General features: G+C 38.1%; 1 protein-coding gene and 1 long non-coding RNA gene across 6 annotated transcripts in view; one reads left to right on the top strand and one right to left on the bottom strand.

Annotated features, from left to right (window-relative positions):
- Positions 1 to 16,790, bottom strand: part of LOC100875446 (protein trachealess) — a 178,353-nt gene that overhangs the window by 119,190 nt on the left and 42,373 nt on the right. For all 5 annotated transcript variants that reach the window (XM_076536516.1, XM_076536486.1, XM_076536489.1 and 2 more), the window contains exon 2: positions 14,794 to 14,826. In XM_076536516.1, the coding sequence (XP_076392631.1) occupies positions 14,794 to 14,826 (33 nt within the window). The remainder of the gene's footprint in view (positions 1 to 14,793; positions 14,827 to 16,790) is intronic.
- On the top strand, positions 4,887 to 6,144 carry LOC143265409 (uncharacterized). The gene is made up of 3 exons (XR_013039897.1): positions 4,887 to 5,059; positions 5,132 to 5,274; positions 5,357 to 6,144. It is a non-coding gene; the product is annotated as an uncharacterized LOC143265409 (long non-coding RNA).

The raw sequence follows: 16,790 nt of genomic DNA, 5'->3' as shown, positions 1-16,790 counted from the left end.
ATGATACATTTGATTGTCTTATGATAGATTAAATCTTGTCAACGTCCAATATTACCAGTCGTCACACATCAATGTCACATGTGTGATCAAATAAATACTGCTTTCAAAGACTTCACTTGCAAGTGGATTTTCAAATTTTCTCGACCAAAAAAACAAAGCAAATTTAAACGTCCATAAAATTTTGTCAAGGTGCAATATCACCAGTTATCACGCATCAATGTCACATACGTGATCAAATGAAGAGTTTTGTTTCAAAGACTCCACTTTCAAGCGGACATTCAAATTTTCTCAAACAAAACTAAATGTCCATAAAACTTTGTCAAGGTCCATCACCAAAGTCAGCACACATTAAGGAACAATAGTCCGCACAACAACACGACTCCAAGATGAAAAACTGATGCACAAGTTCGACGACAAAGACAAAAAGAAAAGGAGGAGGATGAAGAAGAGAAGACACGAGTGAACGACTTTTGACAGGCGCAACACGCACGCGGTCTGAGGGCGTGTGCATAAGTGTCATCGAGAGAAGGCGCGTGTTGGTCTCATGCTCAGCTTTGTGCCAACCACCCCCGTCGAAAATCATCCCCACCAAACGGTGGTGGTGGTCGCTGCGCGCGTTCCTTCAGCGATTTCCACGCGGCACGCTTTCTACCCTCGCACCACAGGGGTTGTTTAACCCCTCGACGACCACCGGTTTCACGGCTGCTCGACAGCAACGTGCCGTTGTTAATTGGCAGCGAACTGGCCTTCTCGAGGTAAACCATTGATGGGTAATCGTGTAGTGCATGAAAAGACATGCGATATGCACGTGTGGGCACTGAGGGATAATCGATTTGCCCATTTAAAAATTTATTAAATTATTAATTTTTTAGAATTTACACTAAATTCTTACGTTTCACAATCCCTTAAATCCCATAGGAATTTATTTCCACAATTTCCAAATTCGTCAAATTTTCTAAATTATTCAGATTGAACAAATTTATTAAACTCTCCAAAAATTTCAAATTCTCCAAAATCTCCAAAATCTCTAAATTTTCTAAATTCTTCAAATACTCCAAATTCTCAAACTTCTCCAAATTATACAAATTCACAATATACTATAAACTATTAAATAAGCACAATTTCCAAGTTTCCCAAACTTCTCAAATGACCCAATTTTCCAAACCCCAAAAGCCTGAAATAACCAAATCTCTAAATTTCCAAATTCCTAAATTCCAAACTTCTAAATTCCCAAGTTTCGATATGAATCAGATAAAATCGTACGACAGATACAGTATCTCATCGTAGTAGGAAAAAGAACAGTATTAATGTATGGATAGAGGGGTTAATACGACCCCTTACCCACTTATACCCTAACGCGTCTCTAAGGATGTTCTTTTCGACCCTCGTGCATAGATCGTGCTATGTAGACTAATCTCTTCCCTGATAAAAGCAGAACTACTTTCGTCGGAATTTTAATCCATCGAACTTAATTAATTCTTTCACTGTTCACAATGTAAAACATACGAGAACAATTGTACGAAAAAGTAAATTTTTCTATTTTGCTCAAGATTTTATATTTTACTGAAGTTTTTCAACATTTTTTTTTCCTTCATAAAGAACATAATATTTAATGAATAATATTTATTGCATTTTCTAAACTTTTCTTTAAGTTTTCTTTTTTAATAAAATTCTCAGTCTTTCATTGTTTCGGAAACGTCGGAACAGGTTAAACCTGAAATCGCTAGGTCTTTGACTGAAAGTTCGTGCGATCATGTTTTTTTGATCGTGCCGCACAAGAAGTCGGTGCTCCATCTTCATTTGCCTGAGATCGGAAGGGCTAGGATGCCAATAAAACGACTTATCTCGGTGGTGGATTGTGTATCTGTGTCTATGCCACAAACGCCACCCTTCTTTTGACCCGAAACTTCCACTCGAAGGGAAGATCACCGATTAAAACCCATAGGGATTATATTCTTAGGATGTATTGACACTGTGAAATTTATGCAAACCGATATCACGACTAACTATTTTTATCTTTATAGTAGATAAGTCACGATATACGATAACATTGCATTACCGGAACTTTGTAACAAAATTTTACAAAATTAAATCGTGCAGATAAATCGTGAATTAGGTTTACATCAAATATATTTACACATGTTTAGAAGAATAATTGGACGCACTCTAATTATTACCGTTCAAGTTTGAATAATTTTACTACTAATTTTGAATATTTTTACTATTTCATTTAAGAAGATGTAAAATCATGTGTTATATCAATACGTTGAATTACGTATTGGTTTATCACGTGTAGAATGCAGTCACTCACGTGTGGAATCACTGCGCGTTTGATTACTACCGCAAGTGGGTTTACCGCGCGTAAATTTACCAACCGCAGAACTACATGTAGAATTACCGCACATAGGATTTCTATCTGTAGATCTACTATGCGTAGAATCACCACAAGCAGATGTAGCTCGTGTAGAATTAGGACGGTTAAAATTACCACAGAGAGAATTACCACTTGTACATGTACTATGTGCACAATTATGAAGGGTAGAATTACAAAATTATGAGCGGTAGAATTACTACGAGTAAGTGTATTTTGCATAGAATTATGGAGGGTAGAATTACTACGAGTAAGTGTATTTTGCATAGAATTATGGAGGGTAGAATTACTACGAGTAAGTGTATTTTGCATAGAATTATGGAGGGTAGAATTACTAAGGGTGGAATTACCATGAGTATATGTACCGCACATAGAATTATGACGAGTTGAATTACCATGAGCAGATTTGGCACGTGCAGATTTTATGACGGATAGAATTACTAAGCGTACAATTGCCACGTGTAGAATTATGACGAGTAGAATTGCTGCGCATAGAATTACCATGGGCAGATTTGGCAGGTGTAGAATTACGACGGATAGAATTACCAAACGTAGAATTACCGCGAGTAGACTTACCACGCTTAGGATTATCATGCGTTAAAGTACCACGCGTCGAATTACCACGCACCGAATTACCACGCGTCGAATTACCACGCGTCGAATTACCACGCGTCAAATTACCACGCGTAGAATTACCATGCGTAGAATTACCAAGCGTAGAATCACCACGCGTCGAATCACCACGCATTGAATTACCACGCGTTGAAGTACCAAGCGTAAAATTACTATGCGTAGAATTACCAAGCGTAGAATCACCACGCGTCGAATTCACCACGCGTCGAATCTCCACGCATTGAATTACCATGCGTAGAATCACCACGCGTCGAATTCACCACGCGTCGAATCACCACGCGTCAAATCACCATGCGTTGAAGTGCCACGCTTTGAATCACCACGCGCCGAATTACCACGCGTAGAATTGCCAAGCGTAGAATTACCATGCGTAGAATTACCAAGCGTAGATTTACCACGCGTAGAATCACCATTCGTAGAACTACCACGCGTAAAATTACCCCATGCAAACTTCCAACGCGTCGAATAATCGCGTGTAGAAAAACAATGTGTCGAGCTACCATAGGCAGAATAACCATATATTAAATTACCACCTATTACATTATCACTTGTTACATCGCCTTGTGCACCATCGCACACCATACCATCATATATTATAACCTTCACCGTTATAGCAATCTAAGACACAATCTAGCAATACCCAGCAATACCCAATGAAATATACGACTCGTAAATGATTGTTATCCCTACAAATTTGTCTAAACTCCCATTTCCCCAATTTTCCTAAAAGTATCGCAGTTTCATAATCCACGAGCCATCCTCCGTTGTTGTATAACACAATCTACATCCACGAACAAGAGATAATGGAAAACTTTCACCAGTTTTAATGATGAACCGCGGTTAGGCAGGCGTCTCATTAGCAAACCCGTGATACTTTTCCTACGTAAGAAAAAGCGAAACCCGGTTACACTAGATTTTATAACGCCTTAACCGGTAACTAGTCCGGTTAGTAGAAGTCTACAGAGAAGCTGAAGCCTAAGCACCTGAACTTCCTTTTACGTTTCCTATGCCGTGATGTTACGACACCATGATGCTCATTGCCACCGACGATGTATATACTCGCCGCATAAACGCTAATCAGTATCTTCTTTCGTCTGTTTTGTATTCATTCTTACGACTGTTTTATCTTTCATCGTTTCTTTCAACGAATTTTTATTGAAAATCGAGGTCAGTTATATTCTTATTGCGAGATTAAAAATAAATGAGATGCAAGTATATTGCAAATCCTTGATAATTCTGTTTGTTGGCAATATATTGGACACAAGTGTATTGCAAGTTCTGAATAATTCCATTTGGTACTTATGCAAATATGCTTGTTATATTGCAAGTTTTGAATAATTTAATTTGCTGTATAGGAATGTTATGTATATTGCATATTTTACATAATTCATTATTTGGATTCTAAGTATTGTTTGTTGGGTTCCAAACAATTTAGGTTGCTGCATGTGAAGTTTAAGTATATTGCAAGGTTCTTGCTGCAGTTAGAGGGATCTAAGTATATTGCCAGTCTCAAGTACTTCTATTAATTACACATCCACGTATATTGCAATTTTAAAATAAATCAATTTACTACACATGTAATTCAATTATATGTATGTACGTATGTTGCAAGCTCTATTCTCCAAAATTTCCAAAACTGTTCCAAATTCTAAAATTGCTAGATCTCAAAGCTCCAACCTTGAAAAACCAAAATTTTTCCAAAGAAAAATCTTGTTATTACTTTATGTTAAATATTTAGATTTTACATAAAGGGCCACTTGTTTACATAATTTTAATTTTACTTCTATAACAAAAAACATGTAATACCTTAAAAATAGAGTTTATCGACCTATACCTTGAATTACCCAGTTCAACACCGAAGCAGTATTTATTTCCAGTTAATTGTTGGAAATAAGACTCGGGGGACGATCGTACGCCCGTGAAAATGGATTTGGACCGGATCCGCGTGTCGGGTAAAAAGAACGTCGCGGGGTTCAGAAGGACAGCATTCATCGGACGCTGATCGCGCAAGAAAGAGGAGACTTTAAGCCGAGGGGGTTTGAACGGAGGCCAGAAGTAAGTATCCGATACCAAATTAAATGATAGGCCAGCGTGCGCGCCGCTACCGGAGACCTGTCCTCATTCCAGCGCCATTTTCGGAAAACAGCATTTCATTGCCGCTCGGACCGATGAGGGATTGAAAAAAACGAAAAAACAACCGGAGAGACCGAAAGAAAGAAAGAAAGAAGGAGAGAGATGACACGAGAGAAAGGGAAGAAAAGCTCGAACAGGTACGTACATAATCGCGCACAATGACGAGACGTATAAGGTCGTGCCGTGCAAAAAGTTATTTGTCAATTAATACACGCGTAGCACACACGTATCCGGCATGAATACGCATGGACACGCGAGCCACGAACGTTGTGCCGGTTAATGTTGTCGCATTACGCTGATGAGAAGAAGCCAATCACAGGGGTATCCTTTACGCGACGGCGAAAAACCAGACGAATCCGAGCGGATCGGTGGAAGAATCGTTTCTAGAGACCACGGCCAACTACAATGGAATGCTTTGACCGGATCCGATGCCCGTTCAAGATCGCACAGGACGGATGGATCTTGAAGCTGCCTCGTCACAGACCCTGATCCTCCGCTGTCGATTCGTCACGCATTTTTAACAGTATACCGCACAAAGCGATCGAAATTGGACTCGTCGCGTGTCCCGCGGCCACGATGTTACGTCAGTATATACGCGAAATGCTGCGGAATTTCATCGGGATAACAAAAGCGTCGGTTACGCGCGTTTTAACGCGTGAAAACGGACGTGTGTTATAAAACACGTTAGAACACTAATTGGTTACTAACAATACAATATAGAGGTTTCAAAATAAACCTCTTCGTTTGCTATTTCGTCTTACTAGTTCGTGTTACAAGCTCTAAAAGCTTGTCGGTTTAGAATGACTCTTTTATACAGTCTCACTATATGGCCGGGCTTTAGTCAGCAAGTTTTGCTGTAGCCTTTCGCTCAAGCTGTTGGCAACCTCATTGTCACAGGAAGCCTATTGGTATCGCAGTATGATTAATATCGGAATTTCATAGGTTAATGCTGTTTTGTCCCTGATTACCAATTTTAAATTGCAGACAAATTTTCAAATTTATTAATAATCGAGTATATCATAATTGTCTTCATTTCTATTACATTAAAATTTTTCATCAAATGATTCAGTTACATCATTCATTTCATTTGTGTCGAGTTATTTACGTTTCAGTAATAATGCAGAAAAATTGAAAACAAAAACAATGAAGCTTAAATTGATCTAAAATGATGTAAATCATTTTACATTTATTTTGAATTGATGCAGTTTAACATTTAATTTGAATTGATGTAGTTTAACATTCGATTTGAACTAATACATTTTAACATTTAATTTTGAGCTACACTTTAACATTTAATTTAAGTGACATGCATTTTAATATTTGACTTGAACCAGTGCACTTTAAAATTTAATTTGAACAGTTGAATTTTTACATTTAGATTGAACAAATGCATTTTAAAATTTAATTTTCAGTTACACTTTAACATTTAATTTAAGTGAAATGCATTTTACTATTTGACTTGAACCAGTGGACTTTAAAATTTAATTTGAACAGTTGAATTTTTACATTTAGATTGAACAAATGCATTTTAAAATTTAATTTTCAGTTACACTTTAACATTTAATTTAAGTGAAATGCATTTTACTATTTGACTTGAACCAGTGCACTTTAAAATATAATTTGAACAGTTGAATTTTGACATTTAGATTGAACTAATGCATTCTAAAATTTAATTTTGAGTTACTCTTTAACAATTAATTTAAGCGAAATGCACTTTAATATCTGGTTTAAACCAGCGCACTTCAAAATTTAATTTGAATGATTGAACTTTAACAATTAGATTAAACTGATGTATTTTGACATTTAAAGTAATGAAAATGAATAACTAACATGAAATAAAAATTTTATAAATTAAGCTGAATCCAAGATTAAATGTTAAATGTGCCAGTGAGTATAACACATGAAAGCGACGTCCTCGACCCGTGGCAAGGCACGCATTTTCCATTAAAGGAACAGAACAAGAAGAGCAACGAGTTACGCGCGATTATATTAATTAGCGAATACCGTGAACCCAGGGTCGAAAAGAAAATCGCCAACGGAGCAAATATATATCGATGACGGGGCGAAAAAAGCCGGAATGCAAAAGTCCGAGGTAAAGGGAAGCGGTTTGGCACATTTTTTGAATCGCAAGAATGCCGATACAAGCTATTAGAAGGAGAGACGAGCTTCTTACGTGGAATCGTTAACCTCGACGGTAGCCACCGATAAAAGACGTCGCGGACGAGCGCTGAATTAATGAACGAACGGATGTAAAACTATCGCCCGGTTAACTGTCAGAAGAAACGAAAAGTGAACCAGATAAATACGACACCGGCGATATTTTCGCGTCTACGGAAACTTTGATGTTTTACACGGTTAATTTATGTGGAATTGATTTCGCGTTGTATGATATTCTTGATCAATTTTTAAGCTTAGGCAACTTGAATTATTTGGAGGATATGAAGATTCAGAAAATTACGGTATTTAGGGATAACATGCAAATTTTAAAAATTTGTGAATTTTGAGATTTAGAAATTTAGAGTTGGGAGTAGGGGATTTGAAACTTTTGACATTGCAAAATTTGGAAATCTGAGAAATTAAATGTTAAAGTATTTGAGAATTTGAGAGTTTGGGGATTTGAGAATTTGAGAATTTGAGGGTTTGGGGATTTGAGGATTTGGGAATTTGAAAATTTGAGAATTTGAGAATTTGAGGATTTGAGGATTTGAGGATTTGGGGATTCAAGGATTTGAAAATTTGAGGATTTAGGAATTTGAGAATTTGGAAATTTGAGAATCTGAAAATTTGAGCATTTGAGCATTTGAGCATTTGAGCATTTGAGCATTTGAGCATTTGAGAATTTAAGAATTTGGGAATTTGAGAATTTGAGAATTTGAGAATTTGAGAATTTGAGAATTTGAGAATTTGAGAATTTGAGAATTTGAGAATTTGAGAATTTGAGACTTTAAGAATGTGAGAATTTAAGAATTTTTAAGTTCAAAAATTTAATAATTTGTAAATCTGAAAATTTGGTGATTCATGCACTTATAAATTTATAAATTACTCGATTCACGCATTAAAAAAATAAAAATTCAAAAAATTGAAAAATTGAGAATGTGCTTATAATTTCCACAACTCCAAAGAGATCCATTAACACATTATAAAAAATGAAAATTGTATATCACTAATGATCGATCATTTCTCTATTAATTCGAATAGAGCACGTTTGACCTGTACCTGTATCTCGAAGTGTGAAGTCGCGTATCGTGGAACGATTTCATCGGTTCCTCGCCACAAGGGTCAAGTGCAGAAGAGAAAGAAAGAGAGAAGAGGAGTAAAGTGGAAGAAAGACAGCGAGAACGTGCAAAAGAACGAAAGAAAGAGAAGTTAGTACGCGCGCGTGTGCCTTGTGGTCACCCGTGGGGCTCCATTCAACCGGTGGCTCGACTCGCCCACTCATTCCTTCATTCATACACACTGCACGCGATTTGAATCGATAAGCGAAACCACGGAAGCGAATCGTTCCTATTGGCTTGCCAGCTACTGTATATAACACTAACAAACGGATCATTTCATTCGTTTAGGAGTTCTATTATTTTAAATTACTAATTTTATTTGGACACCTTTCTGATTATCCGTGTTGATCTTCATCGAGATTAATATTTCAACTTCTGTTTGTTTTGTATAATTTATGTAATTAGGCATTATACTTTATAATTAGGTTGTATTATAGGCTGGTTTAGTGTCAGTTGGTGGGTCATTTGTGATCAACACCAATTCGATATGAATTAACTGATCAGATTAAAGCGATTAACCCTTTGCACTCGAAGGTAATTTGACTGTTTACAAACAGCAACTTTAAAACTATTGTTTAGTTCACTATGTTTATACATCATACGTGACATGTTATAGAATCAGTTAAAAAATGCTTATTTAAAATTATTGTATTAATATAATGGTGATTGTGAGTCACTTCTCGAGCGCAAAGGGTTATATAGTCATTATCAAAATGTGGACAGAAGCAAATTAACAGTCTGATTATAAATATAAACAAACATCATTCGAAAATGAATAATGGAGCAGACATGGCTATTATATAGGGGGATTTAAAGTTTTTGGGAACAATGTGACGTGTTTTTTATTTCATAGCATTGTAGTTTATGTTAAATATGTATATATGTATGTCTGCATGTATGCAGTGGTACAGGTATAAAGAAAAGCATTTGAACAAATATTTTAGTTTAAAAAAAAGAACCTAACTACTCATTTCGACCTAGGTTGTTTCAGTGATAATCTATCACGGTAGCGAGTACTTGAGTTGCCAATGTCCTAAGTACTCGGTTATTTTGCTTATTGGTTAATCGAGCAGTGGGTTTGTTTGCCGGAAGCCGGATCGACGAACGATCGGAGCAGAGCCACGCATACCGGCCGCGTATAGCCGTCTCTTAAACAACCGCGTGTATTTTTTTGCTGGCGTTCGATTTAACTGGATGTCGTTACTACGCTCGGCATTGTTGTCCGTCGATTCGTTCATCGATTCATCCTTACTTTCCTCCTTTCTGCTTTCCTCTCGCTCCCTTAGCTCGTCGTCCGTCTCCGTTGTTCTTCCACCTCGTGCTAACCTAACCCGATCGTCCCGTTTCTTTCTGGCTTGGCCTGCCGATCGGATCCGATCCGATCCGATCCTATATTTATTGTATCGAGAAGAGCAGAGCCGCCGCATTCCTCGCGCATGCGCCGCCCGTAATGAGCGGTCTCCAGTCCTGTCTGTCTTTCCATCCCGTCCGTCTGTCCATCCCGACCGGTCGTAGTCCCCCCTTGTTTCACCCTTTTCATCCTACCACCACCATAACCACCACCACCACCTCCTCCACCTCCAACTTTCGCCGCCTTCATCTACCTCGTCTTCGACCGGGAGACTCTTCTTCTTTCCACGTCAGTCTCCGGCTACTCGATAGAGACCCTTTTACTCTATCTTTCTTCTCGTACACTCCTCCGATCTCCTGGCTTCTGGATATTCCTCGCTTCTTCGAGATCGTTGCCTGTTGCTTCACCTGGAAGCGCCTCGAACAGGTTTTCGGGAAGCCGAGTCTAGCGATCGAAAATCGATTGGACGTCCCAGGATTATTTCTTTCGCGATGTTACGTAACCTACGGTAAGATCTGATCTTCTGAACTTGACGGTTGATTTTTCTTCAAGCAATCGACGATCTACACGTATGCTTTCTTAACATCGACGGGTTTTCTTTCTCTTATATATACACAAGAACTTTACTCGTGGATACGTGGATATTTGGGTGTAGACTTATTTTGGATCAAGAGAAAGGTAGGTTGTTTTATGGCAGCTCTTTGCTCTAGACTCTCTTTAGGATGTCTCTAAGTTCACCCTCCTCCTTAAGATACCAGCTGTAGGTACTCGTTAGAATCTCTTTATACTCTTCTAGGAATTATTTAAAATCTTCTTAAATATTAAATAATCGATTTTCTCAAAAACGAAGTCGTCTACGAAAGAGTGTAATATTATATTTTTGATTTATTTCTTCGAGTAGAATCATCCCTTGTCGAACCACCAATTACATGACACCCAGTATTTTTGTTAATGTTGAACTCGTACCTTGATTAAATTTCAACATATGAAACTACAACAGATTTGTATATCTTCAATCAGACTAACACAACATGTTTCCTATATCACGATTGGCCCAAGGTCCAAGAATTAACTTTCAAAAATCAAATAACGTTGCAAAGAATACCACAAAAGAAGCAGTTACATCGTCCGTAACCAGTCTCGTAAGAGAAAAATTCAGAGTCATAATCGAGCATGCTCAGTCTCTGGTAACGCTAATTAAAATCATTAGCGGACAAACCGATCGGCAGAAAAAGTTCAAACAGACGGTAATCCGGACACGTTTTTTATTCATTACCGATAATTCCCTCGGAACAACGCCATTAGGCGCAACGGAGAAGCGCGCGTTGGTAAGTTAAAGGATCGTGATGCACTTGAAAGATGGGCACCCGGTTGAAAATTGTAGGGAGCGGACGTGGCCGATGTATTCGCGATATAAACGCTGATCAATCAGCTCGACTCGAGCATTTAATCGATAGTTTAATAATTATTAACCTGCTTCGGGGTACTGGGCCTCCTCTTCGCAAGATTGCCAGCTTTACGAATTCCTATCCTAATAGTTTTATTTCGCGACTTATAAATTACCTGTCTATAACGATCTGTTTCAGATGAACAGCTCATTAACGACGCTTATAAATTATTTCAAAGATATTTTAGTGTCTTTACCTTCTTTTTTTATTTATTTCATCAATTTTTTAAGGCAATAGCACCTCATTGATGGGTCATTGAAAAACGACGGTATTGATAGATAGTTGTTTTTTCTTATTTCACAAATTATTTGCTGTTATTATTATTGTATTATCACGCGTTTGTGAAACCACGATTTGTATCAACATATAGTTGTGTTATGGTATGTTTATGTTATCAAATATTTATAACAGTACACGTTTACCACCATGCGTTTGTATCATCACGTATACTATACATTGAAGAATTGTGTATCATGTTGTGTGTCATGAGTCTATGCCTGACAATTTGCCCACTACCTTAGAATTTGCCTTACAACTTGTTTTGAATATTCGATGAACCATAAATAGCGTAACCCGATAAGGTATTTCTGCCTCCAAAAAATATTACCGCAAAAAGTGTATCTAGAAAAGACGATGAAATTTTCAAAACTGTTCGTCTCCGACAAACTGATAGTAATAACACGGTGATATAACCGATAGCGTCGTTCCCAAGAATTTTCGTTCATTCCGTACGACTTATCTTCAGATCTTGGATCTCAGTTCGCAGCGTGATTCAATATAATAATTTCACAAGTCACTTCTGTTGTCCAATGTTCATCAAGATTGCAGCAAAGGAGACGAACTTAACTCGTACGCCAGATAAAATGATGGTAATATATGTGACATTACCGATAACGTTGATGAGAAGTATACTATTTGGCATAAATTATCTGCAGAGATTGATCTCTGTTTTCAACGCCACTTGATACAATCATCGAGTAAAACGAGTTTCGCTGTCCAATATGCATCGATGTTTCCCGCAAACGATACCGGTAACAACATAAAACGATCGAGTTTATCCGGTGATTTAAATACTTATGGATACTCGCCTGAAAGTCTCGAGACGCAATTAAAACGTTACAATAAAGACATTAGCGATGATTCACGTTGATGAACGGTCGACGAATCATAAAAACCGACATCGATTCGATGAATTATGAACGATCGGTTGAAATACACGCGGTCAACGAGAAGGTGTGATACACAATTTTATTCGACGACACAATCCCATGGGCCAATTATACCATTTTCTTGGCTCAAGGTAGCCGAGCGTTTTATAAGATACGCCAGAAAAAAGATCGAAAGATACGAAACGGACGTATGCTGATAATGTCGCGCGAGTTATTAATTACCGCGGTTCGACCGCTAGTAATTAGCGTCGGATCAGTTTCGGTTAATTACACCGGGCCGAGTGTCGTCATTAATTACTACCCGTCGTACGTTGAATTCATTTACAATGGCTCTCCTTTAAACGTTGCCCTGAATCTTTCGAGTCTTCGAAATTACAAGCCTCGAACCTCGTCGAGACTTGAAATACTTCACTCGTTTGCTTTATTAAACGAAGCACGAATATTTCATTTTGATTGGGACAGGTTGATATTCTTGAGATATGTGATATAATGGAGTCTCGGGAGTTTCGGGACTTTCGAACTTTCAGATTTTGAAATTTTTTAATTTATGGACTTTGGTAACTTGGGCGTTTGTGAGTTTGGTATGTTGGTATTTTGGAGTTGTGGTGTTTTGGTAATTTGGTATTTTGTTACATTGGAATGTTGGTATTTCGGAACTTTTTAATTTTTTTATAATTTTCAATAATGGAAGTAAAATAAAATTTCTGAAAAATTATAAATATTAATAAATTTGCATGAAGCTTCCTTCTGTCCTAAGCTATTATTATTATTTACCAAAACTGAATGTTTACTATATAGAAAATTGAAACGTTAGTGATGTGTTCGAGTCTATTGCTTGCAAAGTTCAAAGCTCCAGTCAAAAGGATGCGGATTATTTACTTTAACAGCAGAATCGATAGTCTATGGATGTGTGACAAATTTTTCATGTTTGACATTCATTGTAGAAGTTCTCAAACTGCGAAGTCATGCCTTTAGTGTTTCAATTTTAAATAAACTGTGCCGTTGAAAAATTTCAAACGACGTGCTCGTTAACGTATGGTAATGAGGGAGAAAAAGGGGGAGAGAAAAGGTGTAAATCTACAAGATTGATTTTCTCGAAAATAAAGTGTCGTATGAATAAATTTTATTGTGGATTTTCGACTTATTTTTTGGTGTTAACCCTTTAGGTTTCATAGAACACCCTGTATATCGGAATTAAATCGCATTTTAACAAAGAAGTTCGCGTCCCTTATTTCTGCGCGTGGTGAAATATCGCGACAACGTTGAACAGCGAGCTGGTGTTCTATTACTGAATAGCTATATAAAAAAAATACACGCTATTTTATTTTATCCCATTTCCTATGCAAGTGTTGTCAATCGAGCAGTAACCATTCCCCAATTCGAGAGCAACCCCCGCGAAATAAGGAGCGGCGCACAGTTAGGATCGGGTTAGAGGTAAGAAAAAGAGAAGGCTCTCGAGCCGCGAATAGTCCGAGCGAAGGGAGAAAGTATTCCACGAACGGCAAAAAACCGGCATCGACATGTCGATCGAAAGAAGTGTCGCTAATTTGATGTAGCCGATGTATACGGTGGATCGTATTGCAGAGGAGCGGTTCGGTGACTCGCGAGTTGATTTATACCGGTGGGCAAGAACCTCGTGGCAAAAGCTCGTTGGCTTGCTCATTGCTTCGGGGACCGCTTCGCTCTGTACTCACTTTGAACAATGGAATTGCGTCGCGACGTCAATCTCTCTGTATTATTCACCTCGTCCCTGTCCTTCTCCTTTGGATCCTTTAAGTTCGTTGTTCCCCGTTTCGCTACCTTTTCTGCCCTTCTTCTTTTTGCACCTCGCCCCACCTCCTTTTCTCCCGTATGTGTTTTCTATCCTCTCTGTTCGACTGTGTCCGACCGGGAGGCAACAGAAGAATAAATCGAGAGGCGAACGATCGTTTAAAACGGTGTTACAAAAGCCTCTTTTCAAGACTTTTTTTCGCCGATCGCTACCACTTCTGTGCGCACCCTCCGCTTTACAGCTTACCGGTTCGCCTCTAATTTCACGGCTATCAGTTCAAGGTTCGCACGGAATCCGTTGAGCAACGTGTGATCTGCGATACTTTTCGGGTCCACTCTTTTTGACGGGTTCGAGGGACGATTCGGGTATGAAGTGGTAAGAGGGGTAGTGAGATTAGCGGTAAGAATAGATCAGATAATAACGAGCCCTGATATTTAGTTGTGAGTACATTGATAGTATGTTTCATGAAGAAATATAAACATCACTTTAATATGATCCAGTAGCATATGATTTGTTCACAACATTCATCACAGGAAAGTGTTTTTAGTATTCACTACATGAGCTGTTCATATTGTACATCATATGAATTGTTCATATTATTCACCACATGAAATAGAGATTGTAAATTGAATTTTATCTTACCTGTCTGTCCAACAGAGAGCGTCATCTCGATACCTGAAACAGATACAGAAAATCTTGTATCATTTATTTTTATGACCTATAAGTTTTACGATTATACTTAATAATAGTTTGCTTTAAGATAAAAAGAAGATATCAACCAAATTTTAGTATTCTCTTTGAAAATCAACGATATTAATCACTATTCACATTGAAAACGATTACACAAATTATTTTTACGAATTTTCTAAACCTTTTGTGACTAAATCTTTTCTAAACCTTTTCGATTATCTTATATACAACTAGTAGTAACTGGAAAATCATTTGTGGTTATCGAAACGAAACAAAACTCGGAAAAATCATAAGAGGTCAACGTTAATTTGTTATGGTGCACGATCGGTTGCGCCAGTTCCCCTTGCGCCAGTCTCGAAGCCCAAAGGACGTATCGCAGCTTACAGGAAAAAGCTTTTATATGAAAGCCTAGCTGTGAATAAGATCGTCGTCGTAAATTGTGCGCGAGGCTAATCTCACGGTCCAACGCGGCCATAGACTTCGCTTCGTTTGCTGCGAAACCCTTCGAAACAATTCTTTATCGAATTCGCGAACTCTTCAATTCGTATCGATTTACCATTACCTGAATGATAAATCTGAAATGCCAATATCTGAAAGTTCATCTTAAAAATATGAAGTTACTGACGGAATTATTATAATGGTCTGTCAAATTTGGATAATTGATTTTGCTCGTACATTTTTGTAGTAAACTTCAACTAGAAATATAGTCAGCTGGTAATATAGGAGTATAGGCATGTAAGTGGTATATGGATTTATGTGATGTAGAGATGCAAATGATATAGAAATCTAGATGATACAGGAACCTAGACGGTGTGCAGATGTAAATGATATAGGAAGCTAGATAGTATAGAGACCTAGATGATATAGGTATCTAAAATATATACATACATACATACATACATATGAGGACTTGTGTGATATGGAGATAGAGATACATTAGAATACCTATAAATGAAATGAGGAATTAGAGATATTTGGCTCCAGGACTTCAGAGGTTAGTTTACGAGTACGAAGTTAAAAATATTTAATTTCTTCATCCCTTTTGTCCAAGCACCTAGAAAATTAAGAACATAGGAGGGTGTCGAATCAGAAACCAATTCACTGTGCCCATAATTTACCCCTAAAATGAAAATCCTGAAAGCATCTCCATTCTAATCAATTTCGAATACCTACAGAATTGCTTTCAACCCCCAATCCTCACTTCCACCCTTTACCTTTTTTCTCCTATACATCTTTCCGAAACGTAATTACACAATATTTGCAAAAATGAGAAAAAAAGTAAAAATCCTTTAACCAGTTCCTGTGTACAAAAATCTTCAAAAGAAACTATCGGAAAAGAAAGAAAGGGGAGAAAGACGTAGAGCATGGTGTTGCGGATGAATCAGAAGGTGCGAAGAAAGTGGGGCCTGTCAACGCGACATGATTTAAAGCCAAATATTACGACAGAAAGCACATTTCTGGAGCGTCCCCCAGGTTCGGTTTCGCGGGACGGGGTTGACTGCGACACAAGGGATGAGCCGTAAGTCGTGCAGATATGTTGGCTTCGGTTTATTACCGAGATGCCGGAATGGCCCAAGCTGGAGGAACATTGATTTAATGCGGGAGTAATTGGGCGACCGGACGTCTCTATGAGCACGCCACCTTCCACCGCTAATGTGTTCCCGCCCTTCTAACCTTTCGTTTAACCACCATGCAAGCGAGCCACGCTTCCTCCACCCACCAGACGTGAGAAAGGCGAACGCTTTATTGCCGGTTTTATTGCCCGACGAGTTTTAGCCGCAGTTCGGATCGGCTTATGGCGCTTATTAAACTTTGATGTCACCAAAATCGCTCGATCCCCGATCCGTGGTGTGCATGATTAACCGATACAAATTACGCGGAGAAAATAGAACGAAAGATGTTCAAATACACGGAGAATTTTATGAGGGAACTCTTCTATGAGGAACGAA

This window comes from Megachile rotundata, chromosome 1, assembly GCF_050947335.1.
Source record: "Megachile rotundata isolate GNS110a chromosome 1, iyMegRotu1, whole genome shotgun sequence".
Classification (NCBI taxonomy): domain Eukaryota; kingdom Metazoa; phylum Arthropoda; class Insecta; order Hymenoptera; family Megachilidae; genus Megachile; species Megachile rotundata.
The sequence above is the reverse complement of the archived record's forward strand: the minus strand, read 5'-3'. Positions and strand labels throughout refer to the sequence as shown.